This window comes from Denticeps clupeoides, chromosome 10 (assembly GCF_900700375.1).
Source record: "Denticeps clupeoides chromosome 10, fDenClu1.1, whole genome shotgun sequence".
NCBI classification, from domain to species: Eukaryota; Metazoa; Chordata; class Actinopteri; order Clupeiformes; family Denticipitidae; genus Denticeps; species Denticeps clupeoides.
In genome coordinates, this window is record NC_041716.1 from 3,428,259 (window position 1) to 3,445,321 (window position 17,063).

At 44.9% G+C, this 17,063-nt stretch overlaps 2 protein-coding genes across 2 annotated transcripts; one reads left to right on the top strand and one right to left on the bottom strand.

Moving 5' to 3' along the window:
• The first annotated feature begins 4,924 nt into the window (after positions 1 to 4,924).
• On the top strand, positions 4,925 to 14,621 carry gdap1l1 (ganglioside induced differentiation associated protein 1-like 1). The gene is made up of 6 exons (XM_028994451.1): positions 4,925 to 5,231; positions 7,505 to 7,697; positions 9,871 to 10,044; positions 11,329 to 11,423; positions 11,529 to 11,643; positions 12,285 to 14,621. The coding sequence occupies exons 1-6, from the start codon at positions 5,052 to 5,054 to the stop codon at positions 12,626 to 12,628; spliced, it is 1,101 nt and encodes a 366-aa protein (XP_028850284.1). The 5' UTR covers positions 4,925 to 5,051; the 3' UTR covers positions 12,629 to 14,621.
• On the bottom strand, positions 14,622 to 16,774 carry fitm2 (fat storage inducing transmembrane protein 2). Its single transcript, XM_028994454.1, has 2 exons — positions 16,477 to 16,774; positions 14,622 to 15,879 (listed from the first exon to the last, which is right to left on the bottom strand). The coding sequence occupies exons 1-2, from the start codon at positions 16,647 to 16,649 to the stop codon at positions 15,279 to 15,281; spliced, it is 774 nt and encodes a 257-aa protein (XP_028850287.1). The 5' UTR covers positions 16,650 to 16,774; the 3' UTR covers positions 14,622 to 15,278.
• Positions 16,775 to 17,063: the final 289 nt, after the last annotated feature.

Genomic DNA, 17,063 nt, shown 5'->3' on the forward strand with positions numbered 1-17,063 from the left:
TTTCGTCTCAGCTCGCCGAGCGTTCTGGATTCGGACGAACCTCCTCCGTGGCCCTGGTTTGGGTTCAATTTCAGCAAAGCGTGGGAAATTAAAAATACAATTAAACCAGGAGTTCCGAGGGTTTTTTTTTAATGTCGAGCTCATTTCCGAACATGGAGGTTATTTTAATATTCATTCACACTGACAAGGATTGCAGAGTGCTGGGGACAAAAAATGGCCTCTATGGCCTCAAAAAGCATCTTTTTTTCTTATTTTTTTGAAGTCTTCCCAGGTCCGGTCTAACTGTCCAGCGCATTTTTCAGCTGGTCAACTAATGGATTTGATTAGTATGTATCAGATGTGCCGATTAAAACATAAAGCACCCGTAGGATAAAATCAAAAAACTTTACATAAGAGTGCGGAACTTTTTTACAGTAATCTGGGGATCGTCTACATTCAATGCGACGGCCGCCCTCTTGTGGCAAGTGGGGAGTATTACAAGCAATTGCCTTTTTAGCCGAGATCAATATAAGGACATTTTCAATAAACGTGTTAAATTGTTTACTTGCAAATATGCAAGTGGTGGACAGTTTTCACTTTTTAAATTGGATTGAATTGAAATTGGATTGAATTGCCGATAGTTGGTCTGTAATAACCAGACTATTCGTTTTTTTTTACGCACTATTACTTTTATAGCTGAGATGTTATCTCTATTTTAAAATTAGTTGTTCTTGTTGTTGGTTTTTTTTTTAAACTCGTGATGGTTAATTATAATTTTTTTTAGGTAATTGGTTTAAAGTATGTCTGTAATTTTTGTGGTAATGACAATATTATATTAGACTTTTGTCGAAATTGAGGAGTCCTTTTACAATTTATTAATTAGACTATTATTATTGAGATCACTTTTTTCGCGTAGCTGTGAAAGCAATATTCAAAAAAGCTTCCTGGAATACGTGTTTGCTTTTTTACTTTTAACGACAGATACTGTAAAGTGGGGATCCCCGACACTCAAGGCGACGTCCCGCCCTCTTGTGGCAAGTCTGAGTATTACAAGAATTCCCCTGGTCTGGTATTAACAATATTGTATTAGATTTTTATTTACTTTATTATTTCGTGTAGTGGTGACGTCCCCTCCTCTTGTGGCAGGTCTGAAGTATTACAAAAATTCATCTTTATAGCCGAGGACAACCTGCTTTTTTTTTTTTGTAAAAATAAAAATTTGCGATTTTTTCATTTAAAATATATGTATAAATATGGCTATAGTTGATGTGGTGATCACAATTTTTTAATTAGATTTAGTTTACTTGATTATATATTGCTTTTTATTTTGTGTAGTGGCGACGTCCCACCCTCTTGCGGCAAGTCTGAAGTATTACAAAAATTCTGACGGGGGAAAGAAGCACAGAGGCGGGACATACTTGGAAACATGATTTTTTAAACACAAATCAAAATGACATGAGGGCCAAAAACAGGGGAAAAGGGCAGAACAAAAACAAACCTGCAGGAATGTCGCAATTGCCAGAACTGCAAACAACTAACACAAGTCGTATGGTCCACATGAAATGTCGCAGCATTGTCCCGGATTCTATGCCGACCGTTTACCGCACCCCTGGGTTGTGTATTTTGGGCATATGCAGACCCTATCGCTGCACGTCCCTTCTGGCAGTGTGACCAGCTACCCTCCCTGCACCATGTTGGGAGGCAGTCCTGGACCCTGCGGCGAGCGTTTACTGCACCCCTGGGTGTTGCCTTCTGGGCATGTGCTGCCCCTAGCGCTGCATGTTCCTGCTGATGCTCCCTGCGTCGCTCCCTGCCCCATGCAGTGAAGTGGTCCCAGACCCTGCGGTGACCGCTTACTGCACTTCTGGGTGGTGACTTTTGGGCACGTGCAGCCCCTACCGCTGCACGTCCCTACTGGCACTTCCAGTGTCTTAAAGTGAAGTGATTGTCACATGTGATACACAGCAGCACAGCACACAGTGCACACAGTGAAATTTGTCCTCTGCATTTAACCCATCACCCTGAGTGAGCAGTGGGCAGCCATGACCGGCGCCCGGGGAGCAGTGTGTGGGGACGGTGCTTTGCTCAGTGGCACCTCAGTGGCACCTTGGCGGATCGGGATTCGAACCGGCAACCTTCTGATTACGGGGACGCTTCCTTAACCGCTAGGCCACCACTGCCCCATAGTGTCGCTCCCTGCCCCACGCAGGGAGGCAGGTCCTAGACCTTGTGGCGACCGCTTACTGCAGCCCTAGGTGGTGCCTTCTAGGCACGTGCAGCCTCTCTTGCTGCATGTCCCTGCTGGCAGTGTGACCAGCTCCCCTCCCTGCATCGCGCAGGGAGACGGTCCCGCACCCTCTGGTGACCGTTTACTGCTGGCACTTCCAGTGTCACTTCCTGCCCCATGCAGGGAGGCAGTCCCTGACCCTGCGGTGACTGTTAACTGCACCCCAGTGTAGTGCCTTCTGGGCACGTGCAGCCCCTATCGAGGCATGTCCCTGGTGGCAGAGTGGGGGCTTTGCGGGGCGGGACATACATAGGGTGGTAGTAGCCTAGTGGGTAACACACTCGCCTATGAACCAGAAGACCCGGGTTCAAATCCCACTTACTACCATTGTGTCCCTGAGCAAGACACTTAACCCTAAATTGCTCCAGGGAGACTGTCCCTGTAAATACTGATTGTAAGTCGCTCTGGATAAGGGCGTCTGATAAATGCTGTAAATGTAAATGTAAATGTAAACATACTGATTTATTAAACAACACAAACCAAATCGTCCAAAAAGGGCCAAAAACAGGGGAAACAAAGGGGGAGAACATAAACAAACCTGCCAGAACTGAAAACAACACATAAGTCGCATGGTCCACATGAAATGTCGCAGTCCCAGAAGGTCCTTATTTCACCTTTATAGCTGAGGACAACCTTTTAAATAAAGGTGCTGAATTGTTTATTTGCAAATATGTAAATGAGGATTTTTTTCATTTAAAAATGTATTTAAATAATGAAAGTGAAGTGATTGTCATGCACTGCACAGCACACAGTGCACACAACGAACTGTGTCCTCTGATTTTAACCATCACCCCTGGTGAGCAGTAGGCAGCCATGACAGGTGCCCGAGAGCAGTGTGTGGGGACGGTGCTTTGTTCAGTGGCACCTTGGCGGCTCAGGATGCGAACCGGCAACTTTCTGATTATGGGGCCGCTTTCTTAACTGCTAGGCAACCACTGCCCTACTAATGACTATATGACTATAATGACTATAAAATGACTATAGTTGGTCTGGTAATAACAATCTTTTATTAGATTTTTATTTACTTTATTATATTTTGTTTTATATTTTGTGTAGTAGCAACGTCCAGCCCTCTTGTGGCAAGTCTGAAGTATTACGAAAATCACCTTTATAGCTGAGGACAACCTTTTAAATAAAGGTTCTGAATTGTTTATTTGCAAATATGTAAATGAGGGATTATTTTTATGTAAATGTATTTAAATAATGCCTATATTTGGTCTGGTATTAACAATAATTTATTAGATTTTAATTTAATTTATTATATATATTTTTATATTTCGTGTAGTGGTGACGGCCCGCCCTCTTGTGGCGAGTTTGAAGTATTACAAAAATTCACCTTTATAGCTGAGGACATCCTTTTAAATAAATGTGCTGAATTGTTAATTTGCAAATATGTAAATTAGGGATTTTTAAAATATGTATTTAAATAATGCCTGTATTTTGTCTGGTAATAACAATCTTTTATTCGATTTTTATTTACTTTATCATACAGGGTGGGCCATTTCTATGGATACACCTTAATAAAATGGGAATGGTTGGTGATATTAACGTCCTGTTTGTGGCACATTAGTATATGTGAGGGGGGAAACTTTTCAAGATGGGTGGTGACCATAGTGGCCATTTTGAAGTCGGTCATTTTGGATCCAACATTTGTTTTTTCAATAGGAAGAGGGTCATGTGACACATCAGATTTATTGGCAATTTCACAAGACAAACAATGGTCAGCTTGGTTTAACTTTATTCTTTCATTAGTTATTTACAAGTTTCTGACCACTTATAAAATGTGTTCAAGGTCACCAACCATTCCCATTTTATTAAGGTGTATCCATATAAATGACCCACCCTGTATATTGTTTTATATTTTGTTCAGTAGCAACGTCCTGCCCTCTTGTGGCAAGTCTAAAGTATTACAAAAATTCACCTTTATAGCTGAGGACAACCTTTTAACTTGCTATAAAATTGCATTTTTGCAAATATTTAAGTGATGGATGTTTTTCCCTGTAATAATTGATTTGGAGTATATCTATAATAATATTTTGTTTGGTATTTTTGTTTATTACTTACACTAGTATACGTGTTTTTGATTTTTTTGTGTTGACCTTCGCCAGTTCACCCCAGCAGCGCCGGACCAAGGCTCCACGGCGCATGTTCGGATGTCTTTAAGCGGGTTTCAACCGCGGACGGATGTTTTGAAAACGGGACTGCAGCTGATGCGTCGACGTTAAAATCGATGATGCTGTTCTCGCGTTGCTGAAATCTCTCCCTCTCCCTTCCTCCCTCTCTCTTCCCCCTCTCTCTGTCTCTCCGTCTCCATACCTCTCTCTCCCACTCTCTCTCTCCCTCTCTCTCTCCCTCCCTATCCCTCTGTCTCTCTCCCTTCCTCCCTCTCTCTCCCCACCTCTCTCTGTCTCTCCGTCTCCATACCTCTCTCTCCCACTCTCTCTCCCTCCCTATCCCTCTCTCTCTCTGTCTCTCTCCCTTCCTCCCTCTCTCTCTCCCCACCTCTCTCTGTCTCTCCGTCTCCATCCCTCTCTCTCCCACTCTCTCTCTCCCTCTCTCTCTCCCTCCCTATCCCTCTCTCTCTCTGTCTCTCTCCCTTCCTCCCTCTCTCTCCCCACCTCTCTCTGTCTCTCCGTCTCCATACCTCGCTCTCCCACTCTCTCTCTCCCTCCCTATCCCTCTCTCTCTCTGTCTCTCTCCCTTCCTCCCTCTCTCTCCACACCTCTCTCTCTCTCTCCATCTCTCCCTCCCTGCTCCCCTCTCTCACGCACGAAGCCCTTCTGTCATGGCGTCTTCCAACAATGTTACCCCCACCAACTGTAGCTGGTGGCCCATTTCTGCCGTGGACGAGGACGGCAAAGTCCCGGACGGAGACGAGAGCCAGGAGGCGACGATAGAGCCCCGGTCCTTCTCTCACGACAGGCTGGTTTTATATCACTGGACGCAGTCCTTCAGCTCCCAGAAGGTAACAACACACCGTGAAAATGGAGGGCTTGTGGCATGTTATTCATTCCGAGGACGTCGTGCGCGTTAATATCTGTCGAGTATCTTAATAAAAACACGTGGCATGTTGCGAACGGGCTGCAGCAGCTAAAAGAAATAAATAGATTGCCATGTGTATGTATATGTATATATAAAATATATAGATCCAGACTGAGATGGATATGCAGAATCAAACATTTAATTCGTTTTATTCTGCTCTTAAATAATGAATGGAGGATGAAGTGGCGTTTTGACGTTTAGCCAGGGCTCCGGCGTTTCCCCTGCACGCTTGGGGTCTGTGGCTGTGATGTAATCCGGGGCCCGGCGCCGGAACCCGAGCCCCGTGTGTCCAGCAGCAAGGTCTGCAGGGCGTGCGTTCCCGGCCGGACCCCCACGGCGCCGGCGTCCACGTGCAGGGCCCCTCCCCGCTGGCAGTGATCCGCTGGCGAGACACTTATCACCTCCATTTATTCACTCCTCGGCCTGATTAGATGTCTCCGGAACAGCATTATCTTCCACGGGCCCTCAATCTGGGTCCGATTGACTCGCCACGACTTAATTGCGGCCAGAGAAGTGAGATGTTTTACGAGCTGGCATCTTCAGTGGGCACCGAAACCTGGATGCCGTGCGCTCGTCTAGGTTTCGGAAGCTGGTGGAACCGTCTCAGCTGGTAAGAATCCGATGTACCTGTATACCTGAGCACCGACCCCATGGCAGCATTTACTGAATTAACTGAGCGGCCGTGTTAGCATTATGTTAAGTTGTCGCTTAGCAAGAGCATGTGGGGCAGTGGTGGACCTAGCGGGCAAGGAAACAGACCCGTTATCAGAGGGTCGTGGGTTCGAGCAAGGTACCGTACCCACACACTGCGGTCATGGCTGCCACGTTCCGCCGTGTCACCGTGTGCTGTGCTGCACGGCTTCACAATGACAGCCACTTCAAAAACAAGAAATATGTACAGTACAGGCCATAAGCTGTTGGTCCAGCTCACCCCAAACCATCTGGATTGGGTTCAGGTCCGGTGACTGTGGAGGCCAGGGCTCCACTTTTTGTTAAGTACAGAACTCCACATGTGTTCATTCATAGTTTTGATGCCTTCAGTGAGAATCTACCAACGTAAATGGTCATGAAAATAAAGAAAACACATTGAATGAGAAGGTGTGTCCAAACTTTTGGGCATGTAAGCATGCATGGAGGTAAAAAGAGGCAACTCTGAAAAAACAGATTCATTAAACATAGTTCTTTTAATGCAACAAATACCAACTATGTGTCTTGCATCTGGTTCTTCAGAAAATGGTCTGTTGACTGTTAGTGTACATGCTCTTCAAGCCCACAGCCCAAGCCCTCCTTGAACTTGAAACTGCAGGAAGCCCAGTGTCACTGTCTGCACTCGAGCAGCGTCTACGATCGAATCAACAGCTAGATTGTTGAAAATAAATGACCGAAGTTCAAAAGCGACCATGACATTCATGCCTATGATGAGTGTACCTGAATGAACAGTTTATGGTGTGGATGTTATATGCACTCTAATGTGGTGGCACCTTTGAAGGTTTCTGAACGTTCCCTTGAACGTGTATAGATAGGTGGAGACCCTTGACCCATGCTGTCATCTTAAAGTGTAGCTCATTTTATTGGCAAGTGACCACGCTTGCTCAGTTAGTGTCACACATGTCAGCACACAAGTGTCATGCATTCTGACGCGAGGCACTGCCTAATGGAAAACCAATGTGAAACGCATCTCAGCTGGCGCGTAGATTAGAATCAATCCTGGAGCGCTGACCCGTCATACACAATGACGTAGTGATGTAGATTTTTACCTCTTTCAAGCAATAACTTTGACTGAAGATCGGCGCAATATTTTCCATTGGCTGAGGATGGATATGACCAGAGCAGTCGGAACAAGGACAAAGGAACAAATGACGGATGAGCTAAAGATTAAAAATGAAGCCAACTGGCCGTTACGATCTGTAACAGGAGAGGCAGGGTTGATGGGTTTGAAGGCGTGCAATACAACGTGGAGGCTGCCTGAAGATGAAGGACATGCAGAATTGATGCACGATAATAATAAAGTTAATCTTATAGAGTTTGTTCTCTATGCTGCTTTGACCTCATATAACCTGCATTCTGCGTTTGGATGAGGGTAGACTCAGCTGTCATTGTCCTTGTCCCTCTCTTCTCTCCACGTGGTCCATAGGGCCGTAGAAATCTATCTGTAACCATAGCGATACTCATAACTGCTTGTATTGTTTTTTCTAGGTGCGACTGGTGATCAATGAGAAGGGTTTGCTGTGTGAAGAGCGTGACGTGAGCCTGCCTCTGACCGAACACAAGGAGCCATGGTTCATGAGGCTTAATCTGGGCGAGGAAGTCCCTGTCTTCATCCACGGCAACACCATTGTCAGCGACTACAACCAGATCATTGATTACATTGAAACCAACTTTGCAGGAGGTATTGCTCATTTTTAACATTTCATTTCAGATGTGCACATGCTCTCATTTTGCGAATGATTAGACAGACTTCATATTTTACTAACAAAGCTGTGAAGCACTCAGAAATCCCAGAGACGTATGATGGTTCGGTGCAGGCAGGAAGGAGGGATGCATACTTGACAAGAAGGGGGATTTGCTTATAACAAAGACACACAGTACAGGGCCGTGGAAAACGTGGACAAACACCCAACGAACTCATGGACTCCATGGACACCTGGCCAAGCCCCCCCGCAGTCGGAACCATGGCGCATATATATGGTATATATATTATTGTGGTGATATAGGCCATTACAACATAGGATCTAATTATAGGTGGAACAAGGACAAGGAAACCCCATGAGGTGGAACACTGTGTCCTGAGGCTTTGCTGCAAGCCTCATCAACTCGGCCATCAACTCATTCTATATAAACAGCAGTGATGTACAAGTCACTCAGAAAGTAGCTTTGTACTGATTTTAAAAATTAATAATCCATTTCTAATACAAGTAAATACTTTTCACCTTCACTAAGACAGCTACCGCAACTACATATCTTTTATTATTAATCCATATTAAATATAACTGAGACAAACTCAGAATAATGGCAATACTTCCAATTTTCAAATAGTACGCCTCTCTGGCCCAGTGTACAATGTGTTTAGATTACTTACTGTAATAGTGTCACTGATCTGGAAACTCCTTATGCCTCTCATTAGTCATGAAATCTGTAGTGTTGAAAATATTCAGCAGTGAATATTTGTGGAGTTGATTGTTAATAGTACGTAACTGTACGTGCAATATGAGCAGTGATGGCCTGTAACAGGTTCAATAACAGCATCACTAGTAATAATTATTATTATTGTTATTTTTATTATGATATATGGCATGTTTCTAACAGCCATTGACTTGAAATCAGCCAGAAAATAAGATGGGTCTTTCCCCTGTACTTGCCAGTCCATAGAGCCACTCGTGTAAGTAATGAGCAGTGAGCATTGAAGGGGTTAGAAGCTTGACATACACACACACACATGTTTTTAGGACTTTGTGGTGACCTAAGGTGAAAATGATAGCTTGCCAACCAGTGTATCCCTACTAATAACATTCCCTCTCAGAAACTTGCTACCTGTTTGTGTCTCTGGACAGCTCTCTCTCTCTCTCTCTCTCTCTCTCTCTCTCTCCCCCCCCCCCTCTCACCCTCTTCTCCTGTCCAGACACACGTGTGATTCGATTTTTTAAAAGTGCGTATTAGATTAAAAACGTCACATACCAGAGCGGGAGGCAATACAGTGGAATTAAATATCATATCGGATGGTTTTTGAACCACTCTCCTCTCTCTAGTACTCAAAAGTTAAAAATTAACATGTATTGCCCCTGACCACTGATCATAAATATGCCTCACACTTTTTCTTACCCCTAGGAGTTGAGTTAATATGCACATGCTGCTACTGTCGATGTGCAAAAGAGCAGAACCTAAGACCACCAGGGTAAAGGAATCTGAATGGCTCCCAGGGGCCATGGGGTGATCACAGCAGGAGCTCCTGGTCCATCCCAGGACTCCATAAGAACCACATTGACGTGGACCATGAACCCAACCTGTGTTTGTTTCAGTTCCTTTATGGATTAAGGCTTTATGCCTTCTGTTTTTTTTTCTTTCTTTCCATTTCCTTTTGGCCCTTAATAAATCTCTTAATGTCCTGCTTCTGTGCCTTCTTCCCCTTGGACCCCAAGTTGTGACAGTATTATTAGTGTAACTGGTGAGGTGCACTATAAACGCTTTGCGCTGTGGTGTAAATCTTGGTATTGGCACCTTATTACAAAAAAAACACCCAAAAAACAGAAAAATATTTGTCTCTGTGTAACACAAACGCTTAGCTGTTAATGCACAAAAGTTCATCGGGCTTTAAAGCAAAGTGCAATGCTTTTAAATGCACCTCTTACTAGTAGCTGTAGCTTGACAGCCGAGGCGGCCGAAATAAGACCATCACACCGGCCTGTTCAGCATGCTTCCATGGTGCCTGAGTCAGCATCCTGGCCATCAGCCCGCTGCAGGAGGCTCTGGCAGTGAAAGCGTTGTGTTTTTAACTCGTTTGGCGTCGAACCTTCCAGGTTTCGGGGGGGCACGGCCATGTTACCTTCTTCTTTGTGTTTCGCTAGACAACATTGCACAGCTGATTCCGGACAAAGGCAGCCCCCTGCATGCACGCGTGCAGCAGTACCGCGAGCTGCTGGACGGTCTGCCCATGGACGTGTACACACATGGCTGCATTCTGCATCCGGAGCTCACCACAGACTCCATGATCCCGAAGTATGCCACCGCAGAGATTCGCAGTGAGTGGCGCCGACTTCTTCTCGTGTGACTTCCCCTCGGATCCTCTTTTTAGGATCCAGGCAATAAACGGGAACAAATAGAACATTCCGTAGCATGATACGTGATGATATGTGACCAAGGTTGTGATTTGGAATTCAAATGAATTCATGTGATTTGGAGCATGGAGTTTGCATGCTCTCCCCGTGTCGGCACAGGTTTCCTCCAGGTTCTGCAGTTCACTCCCACCATCCAAAAGCATGTACGCTTGGTGAATTGGCGATTGGCGGCTCTGAATTTTCCGGTGTGAATCTATGAGTGAGTGGTGTGTGTGTGTGTGTGCCCTTAATTGATTTCTTGATTTCAGTTAAATGACTTTCACTGCTATCTTCAAATAGAAAGATTATTAGTATAAAAACAAGGTTTGGTCTACAAGACCCTACATGTACATTTTACGTACCCTCCATAGCACAGTAGCACTGAGTAGCGACCTCAGGTGGCCTTGGCAAAAGACTGCAAATGTACACCGCAGAGCTGTCTATGGTGCTAAAAGAACCACGTTTGTATTTCTTGTATTAGATTCTTCAAAATAACGACTGTCGTAGTCTCCGTAGACTCCAATAGAACCCATCTTGACTGTTTCCTGTTTTTCTCGACCGCCTCCACTGTTACTGCAGCCCGTATTTCAGAGCAGGTCGGACAAGGTGAGGAAAGTCCCGCTCCGCTCCTGCAAAGCCCTGCGATGCGTCATGTGCTGGAGAGCGCACGCTGCTCGCAGGGACTTTTAATTCACGGCCACTCAATGATTGATTTTATCATTTGTCTAATGTGTGACTCGTGTACAAAAGGAATTAACTGGTCACTGTGGGCAACATCTGAGGAGAGAAAAAAGCAATAAAGATTATATCGGGTATTCATTAGAAACGACATTTAATGGATGATTGATGGTGTAATACGGCACTCTGTTGTGTCCAATACACTCACTGACTTTCCATAACCACATAATCCTACTATAAGCCCACAGGGTGGGGACTCAACCAGGGAGGGGCGCCAGCCCACTGCAGGGTGGATACACACACACACACACACACACAATTCTGGGTCGCCAATTCACCAAGCGTGCATGCCTTTGGATGGAAGAGCATGTAACTCCTCACACACACACCTCCACAACGTTGAAGGTGTGAGATATTGCAGCGGATAAAAACAGTGATTTGGTGGTTATATTAATGATTCGAGGTGTTTAAGGTCGGTAAATAAGTAGCACTGCTTTTTCTCTGTGCGTATTCAAACGCTTACACGTATAGGACACTTGGCCAATGCAGCATCAGAGCTGATGAAGCTGGACCACGAGGAGCCACAGCTGACAGAGCCATACCTTTCCAAGCAGAAGAAGCTCATGGTGAGAGCTGTTTAAAACCTGGCCTTAAACCTGACCTGAAAAGCATGTTGAAATTGCGTTACAGTAATTAGAATTACAATTCTCAGATTGCTTGTGTGTCTTCAGGCAAAGATCTTGGACCATGATAATGTGACGTACCTGAAGAAGATCCTTGACGAGCTGGCCATGGTGCTGGACCAGGTGGAGGCCGAACTTGAGAAGAGGAAACTGGAATATCAAGGTTTTTGTTTCTGTCTGAGTGTAGTCACATTTGCTCACTCACCATCAGGCTCAGAAGAACTTTTTTTAAACAAAAAGAATGTTATGAAGTAGATATGAACAACTTTTGGGGGACTGTCCCTGTAACTACTGATTGTAAGTCGCTCTGGATAAGGGCGTCTGGTAAATGCTGTAAATGTAAATGTAAATCCTGAACAAGCTGCTAATTCAGTTCCAACTCTAAAACGGCGCAAGCTTCATTCCCCCTGGGGAGAAAGTGCACGACCCAGAATGTTTTGAGATAATCTGCGGGAGAAAATGTCATCTGGGAAGAAGTTAATGAAATAGGGGTGCTAGTAGCCTAGTGGGTAACACACTCGCCTGTGGACCAGAAGACCCGGGTTCAAATCCCACTTACTGCCATTGTGTCCCTGAGCAAGACACTTAACCCTGAGTGTCTCCAGGGGGGGACTGTCCCTGTAACTACTGATTGTAAGTCTATATATTGTTGTAATTTGGTTGCCTCTAACCTGTACAGTGAATAATGGATGCTTTTATACATATTCTGTCACATTTATTTAAGAATCTAATGTTGTTAGAATCTTCTCATTACCTGGGTTTTTCCTAGTGAATCTTACAGGACTGCGTTTTGTCTGGCGACAGGTCAGAAGTGCGAGCTGTGGCTCTGTGGACCTGACTTCACGCTGGCTGACATTTGTCTGGGAGCCACATTGCACCGGCTCAAGTTCTTAGGACTCTCCAGCAAGTACTGGGAGGACGGCAGTCGACCCAACCTCCAGACGTTTTTTGAGCGCGTGCAGAAGCGCTACGCTTTCCGGAAGGTTCTGGGCGACATTCACACCACGCTCTTATCAGCAGTTCTACCCAACGCTTTCCGAATGGTAAAAAAGAAGCCGCCGTCCTTCTTCGGGGCCTCCTTCTTAATGGGTTCACTGGGAGGAATGGGTTATTTTGCCTACTGGTTTTTAAAAAAGAAATACATGTAGTGAATGCCCTTCATCTCCACGTGTTCAGTGTCTGTAGTTTGTGTGACGTTTAACATTTTTCTGTAACTGTTTTACGACAGCAGGAAAATATGAGGAAGTATATGAATAAAAATATTATCTGGGTAAACTAAAATATTAAGAACATTCCATGACAGGGAATTCTTCTTACAGCAGCACATCGTTTTTCTAATTTATGCCTTCATCTGTTCAGTTTCCTTTTGTTAATTCTAATTGTATTTATTTCGCTGCTCATTTGTTCTGGAGGAATGTTTGAGGCCTAGCTATATTAACTTAAGCAAAGAAGCAAACAATCAGAACAACATTTCACCTGCTAATTACTTTTTATATAAAGCCCAAGTCATGTTGTCATTATGTAAGCCTATAGTGAAAATCAATGGGATTTCCCAATAAAAAAAAGTTTTATTCTGTGGGAGAATATAGGTGGTATTTCCAATATTTTGTGTACCAGAAATAGGAATGTTGTTGAATCCACAGATTTTAATCTGGAATCCCTGTTCACTGTTCAGATCATCCAGGCCTTCCTTTACTTACGATGGGCATTTATTTATTTATTTGTTTGTTTGTTTATTTATGTTTTTTGTATTGCTGATCATTAGCGTGGCACTCTGTATATTTATCCTGTTGCCAAAATACTGCCAAACAAAATGACGAAGTACATGCAATCCACATCAACACCTGCAAAGGGCACAAATGGAATCTGCTAGGAGTACTGCCCCAGTTGGCAGCACTTGTTCTCAAATTCCAATCTTCACTCACCGCTAGAATGTAGGTCTCCACCCTTAGCATGACTCCTCAAAAACCTAGTCGTGACCGGCGTAGCGCCATCATTAGGCCTGCGTTTTAGCAATGCTATGGCCAGAGCAAATAAGACTTTGTGCAGGGGTTGTGTGTCACAGGTGCATATGAATAAGAAGAAGTCTGGCGTTGCTACTTAAGCCGTAGTTGGTAGAGGAGGAATTGCTTGATGCCACTTACTTGTAAAATGCAGGAGTGCTGGTGCAGCCCGGCTTTACCTCCTGGAGACCGGAGGGGTCCCTTTAGAGTGCACCTTTCTCCTCACTCGATCCCTTTAGTTCTCTTTGTCCTCGGCACGGTGGTCACGCATGGTTTTTGCAATTTTTCGGATGTTTTTGCACCCCTGTTTCTCCATCTTCACCCAGGCCTTTCCCAGCCTGGACCTTCTAGTGTTGACTGCCGAGCTTCATATGTTGCACATTAATGCTATCGGGAGTATAGTGCGATTCATTAAGCTAAAGCTAACATTAGAATCCAGCACTCAAGCTTTATATCTCATCAGAAATTCAGTCTCTAGAAGTTTTTTAATCCAATTTCGATTGGTCTAGACTAATGCGGTGAATCTCACGAGGACGTATCTGGATTTCACCTGGCTGTTAGTGACTAGTGATCAACCAAAGAAAACTTTATCGGTTCAAATAAAATACTACAGATCTCTCACTGTGCTCAAGCCATTCCTCTCACACACACATCGATACGCTCGTCTTGCTCGTGACTGGAATCGATCCGTCTCAGTAGTTAAACCAGACAACCCTGGCCATCGCCGCAGCCCACCATTCCCCTCATGTTCCTGCTCACCTTTACCTTTGAGTAAAGGCAGTGGTAAATCCTGGGATATTCCCAGAAAGATGTGAAAGGAAAGGCGCAGAACCTGAGAAGAACCAGGCCTGTAACTGGAGATGTGGGAGAATTTTACAGCCGTGTCCGAAAAACATGAACACGTGTTTCCGCTTGAACCGAGGTTTGAAATTAATGGCTCATAAAGGAAGAAGAAGCGACGATCAAAATATATTTTATTTAATGGCCATAGTACAGCTCACGATATATTATTTTTTACTTTGTAACTTTTATTTTTCTATGTATAAATATGCATTTATTTATGGTGCTTTTTAAGATGTTTCTTCATGAGCCTTAATTTGTTCAGTTGCCATCAATGACAATAAAATACAGCAGCAGATGAGTGTTTCCATTTGATTTATTTGGTGTCGTGCTTTCAACAGGGTGAGGGTGACGATACAAAGCTGGCACGAGGCTCGAACTGATTATGGGACAAAAACCGATTTCAGTTTTAAATCTTAATTCACACAAAGCGTTCCTCCCAGCCCTTGGCTGAAAACAAGGATATGTAATGGGACACTGGTCAGTCACTGAATATGGCAATAAATAAAAGGATCACGTGAGTCAGTTCTAATGCAACACAGGGTCATTTTTAGACTCGGTTGTCCTCCACATTCATAAAATCTTAGCGTTGTAAGAGCTTGCGAAATCAGACGGAATTACGTGCATCGATGGTCCAACAGGCGGAGATAATTGCGATAAAAGGAAAAGAGATTCTGAGTACAGTACTTCATGTACAACTGCGTCCTGTCAGTGCTATTTTAAAAGGCAACAACATAACAGGTTAACAATAGAACCGACGTGTGGACAGGATCTTGTGTTACAGCAGGTCGTTTTAAGACCGCCCATCTGTTCACGAGGAGCTTTCGGCATGAAGCATGTAGACAACTTGGCCCAGGGCGAAACGGTGGTCGAAAATTTTCTTCCACAACACGGAAGATGGTCCACCTATAAATGCATGTGCAGCTTATTCAGGGGTTCGGAGGTCGTGCGTGTCTCAAGCGCGCTGTTTGTACACCTTCGGCTTCGGGGGAAGTCCGGGCGACATTTCCATGAGGTACCAGTAGTGGTACGTGACAAGCCAGGTGAATAAGCCAGTTCCAGTGCCCAGGATTTTGTGAACGGGGGTATGAAAATAGACAGATGTGCTGGCAAACATCAACACCCACAGAGCCACTATGCAGTTCAATGACACGTACAGGACAGAAAGAACGTCTTTTCTGAGGCCTTTTGGTTGACCGCTTCTTGGGTCCACCATTCCAGCCATCTCCTCAACGATCACAAGGGCAGAGTAAGACAAGATGAACGAGTGTCCTGAAATGTCAAAGCCCTCCCAGTAGAAACCCGCCTTCTTGCAAGCTGCCTTGGTCTGAAACTCTCCGAGGACGACCTGCACGTTCCCCGTCTCATAGCAGCATCCGGTGAGGTCCTCGATGAAGAAGAAGGTCTCGGTGCAGACATACCAGATGCCCGTGGCCACCAGCAGCGAACTGAGACGACGTAGGACGAACGCCCACGGTCTGCTGATGGAGTTCGAGAGAGCAACGAATGGGGCCAAGAGGAAAATGGTCCAGCCCCAGGACACCTTAACAAAGAATCTGAAACAGAACAGATTCAAAATAGTCTCTTTTTTAATTAAAAACATAGTTTCTGGGACTTTCTACGAGAAATATTGTAATCAGTAGAAACTAAAGAACACTTAAATGGGAACAGATGAGGTTATAACAGGTCTTTACCCACAGATGTTGGAACAAACTGGTTTAAAAAACATAATCAGGGGTAAGAAGAGGCTTAAGTATCATAAATCATAAAAAACAATTTAGGCCTCTTTAAAAACTATTAAGGCTATAAAGACGCACTGTACACGATTAGCCGGGGTGTTAACTTTCGCCTGAATGGAAAATACGCGAGAGAAAAAAAAGTGTTAAGTCTCCTGCGAAAAGTCGGCGTTGGTTAAAATAAATCTCGGCGTTGCTCGTCGGCCGCCGCGCAACTCCGCACATTTCCGCGTAACCTTCGGAATCCTGCCGGCTAAGTTGGCTAACTGTCCCCGGCGTCCTAGCCGCCGAACCCCGGAAACGGTCGCGTTCTCTTGGTGTAAGGGAGATATTCGCTAAAAAATATATATAATAATAATAATAATAATAAATAATAATATAAAAATGGTTTACGGACGCCCGGCACCGGACACTTACACGTTGAGCACATTTCCGCTGCTGGAAAAGTACGACTGCGGGACGAGGTCCAGCTCCTTCAGCAGCGACCCGACGACGCAGATCGCGGGGAAGAGCAGAGGGAAGAGCCGACGGGCGTCGGGCCTCCTCCAAAACGCGCCCAGGACGCCGACGACGGCGTCCGCCGCAGCCATGACGATCAGGAGGAGAAGCGGCTCCTCAGTCGCCACCGACGCCGGCCTGAACTCGTCATTCGAGCCTTTCCGTTCCACCTTAAACGGCGCTCGGCCGCCTGCAGTGCCGCTGGTCCGCCTGCAGGGGGCGGCACCGAGGTCGATGCGCTACTCACCAGGGGATCTGCTTATTGGTTTTCCCTGGAGGGGGAATCTAACACACTAGACGCAACATCTGTGCTCGTCCCCACCCAGTTCCTGCGTGGGTCCGGTGGAACGGCGTCTTACGTGCTCATTGAACATAAATATTTTTTGCTTGTGTTTTAGCTTGCTTGCTTTTTTACTAGCCCCATTCTTTCTGTTTCATTTTATTTTTTAGATCTATAACTACTACTGTAACTATGCACAGTCAGGGCGAATTTCACTGCGTGTTGT

Excerpts from the sequence above, each read along its gene's own strand:
- fitm2 (XM_028994454.1), bottom strand. The coding sequence starts at position 16,649 with ATGGCTGCGGCGGACGCCGTCGTCGGCGTCCTGGGCGCGTTTTGGAGG. Across the intron at positions 15,880-16,476 it reads AGCGGAAATGTGCTCAACGT|ATTCTTTGTTAAGGTGTCCT; the intron begins GTAAGTGTCCGG and ends GTTCTGTTTCAG.
- gdap1l1 (XM_028994451.1), top strand. The coding sequence starts at position 5,052 with ATGGCGTCTTCCAACAATGTTACCCCCACCAACTGTAGCTGGTGGCCC. Across the intron at positions 5,232-7,504 it reads AGTCCTTCAGCTCCCAGAAG|GTGCGACTGGTGATCAATGA; the intron begins GTAACAACACAC and ends TGTTTTTTCTAG. Across the intron at positions 10,045-11,328 it reads TGCCACCGCAGAGATTCGCA|GACACTTGGCCAATGCAGCA; the intron begins GTGAGTGGCGCC and ends TTACACGTATAG.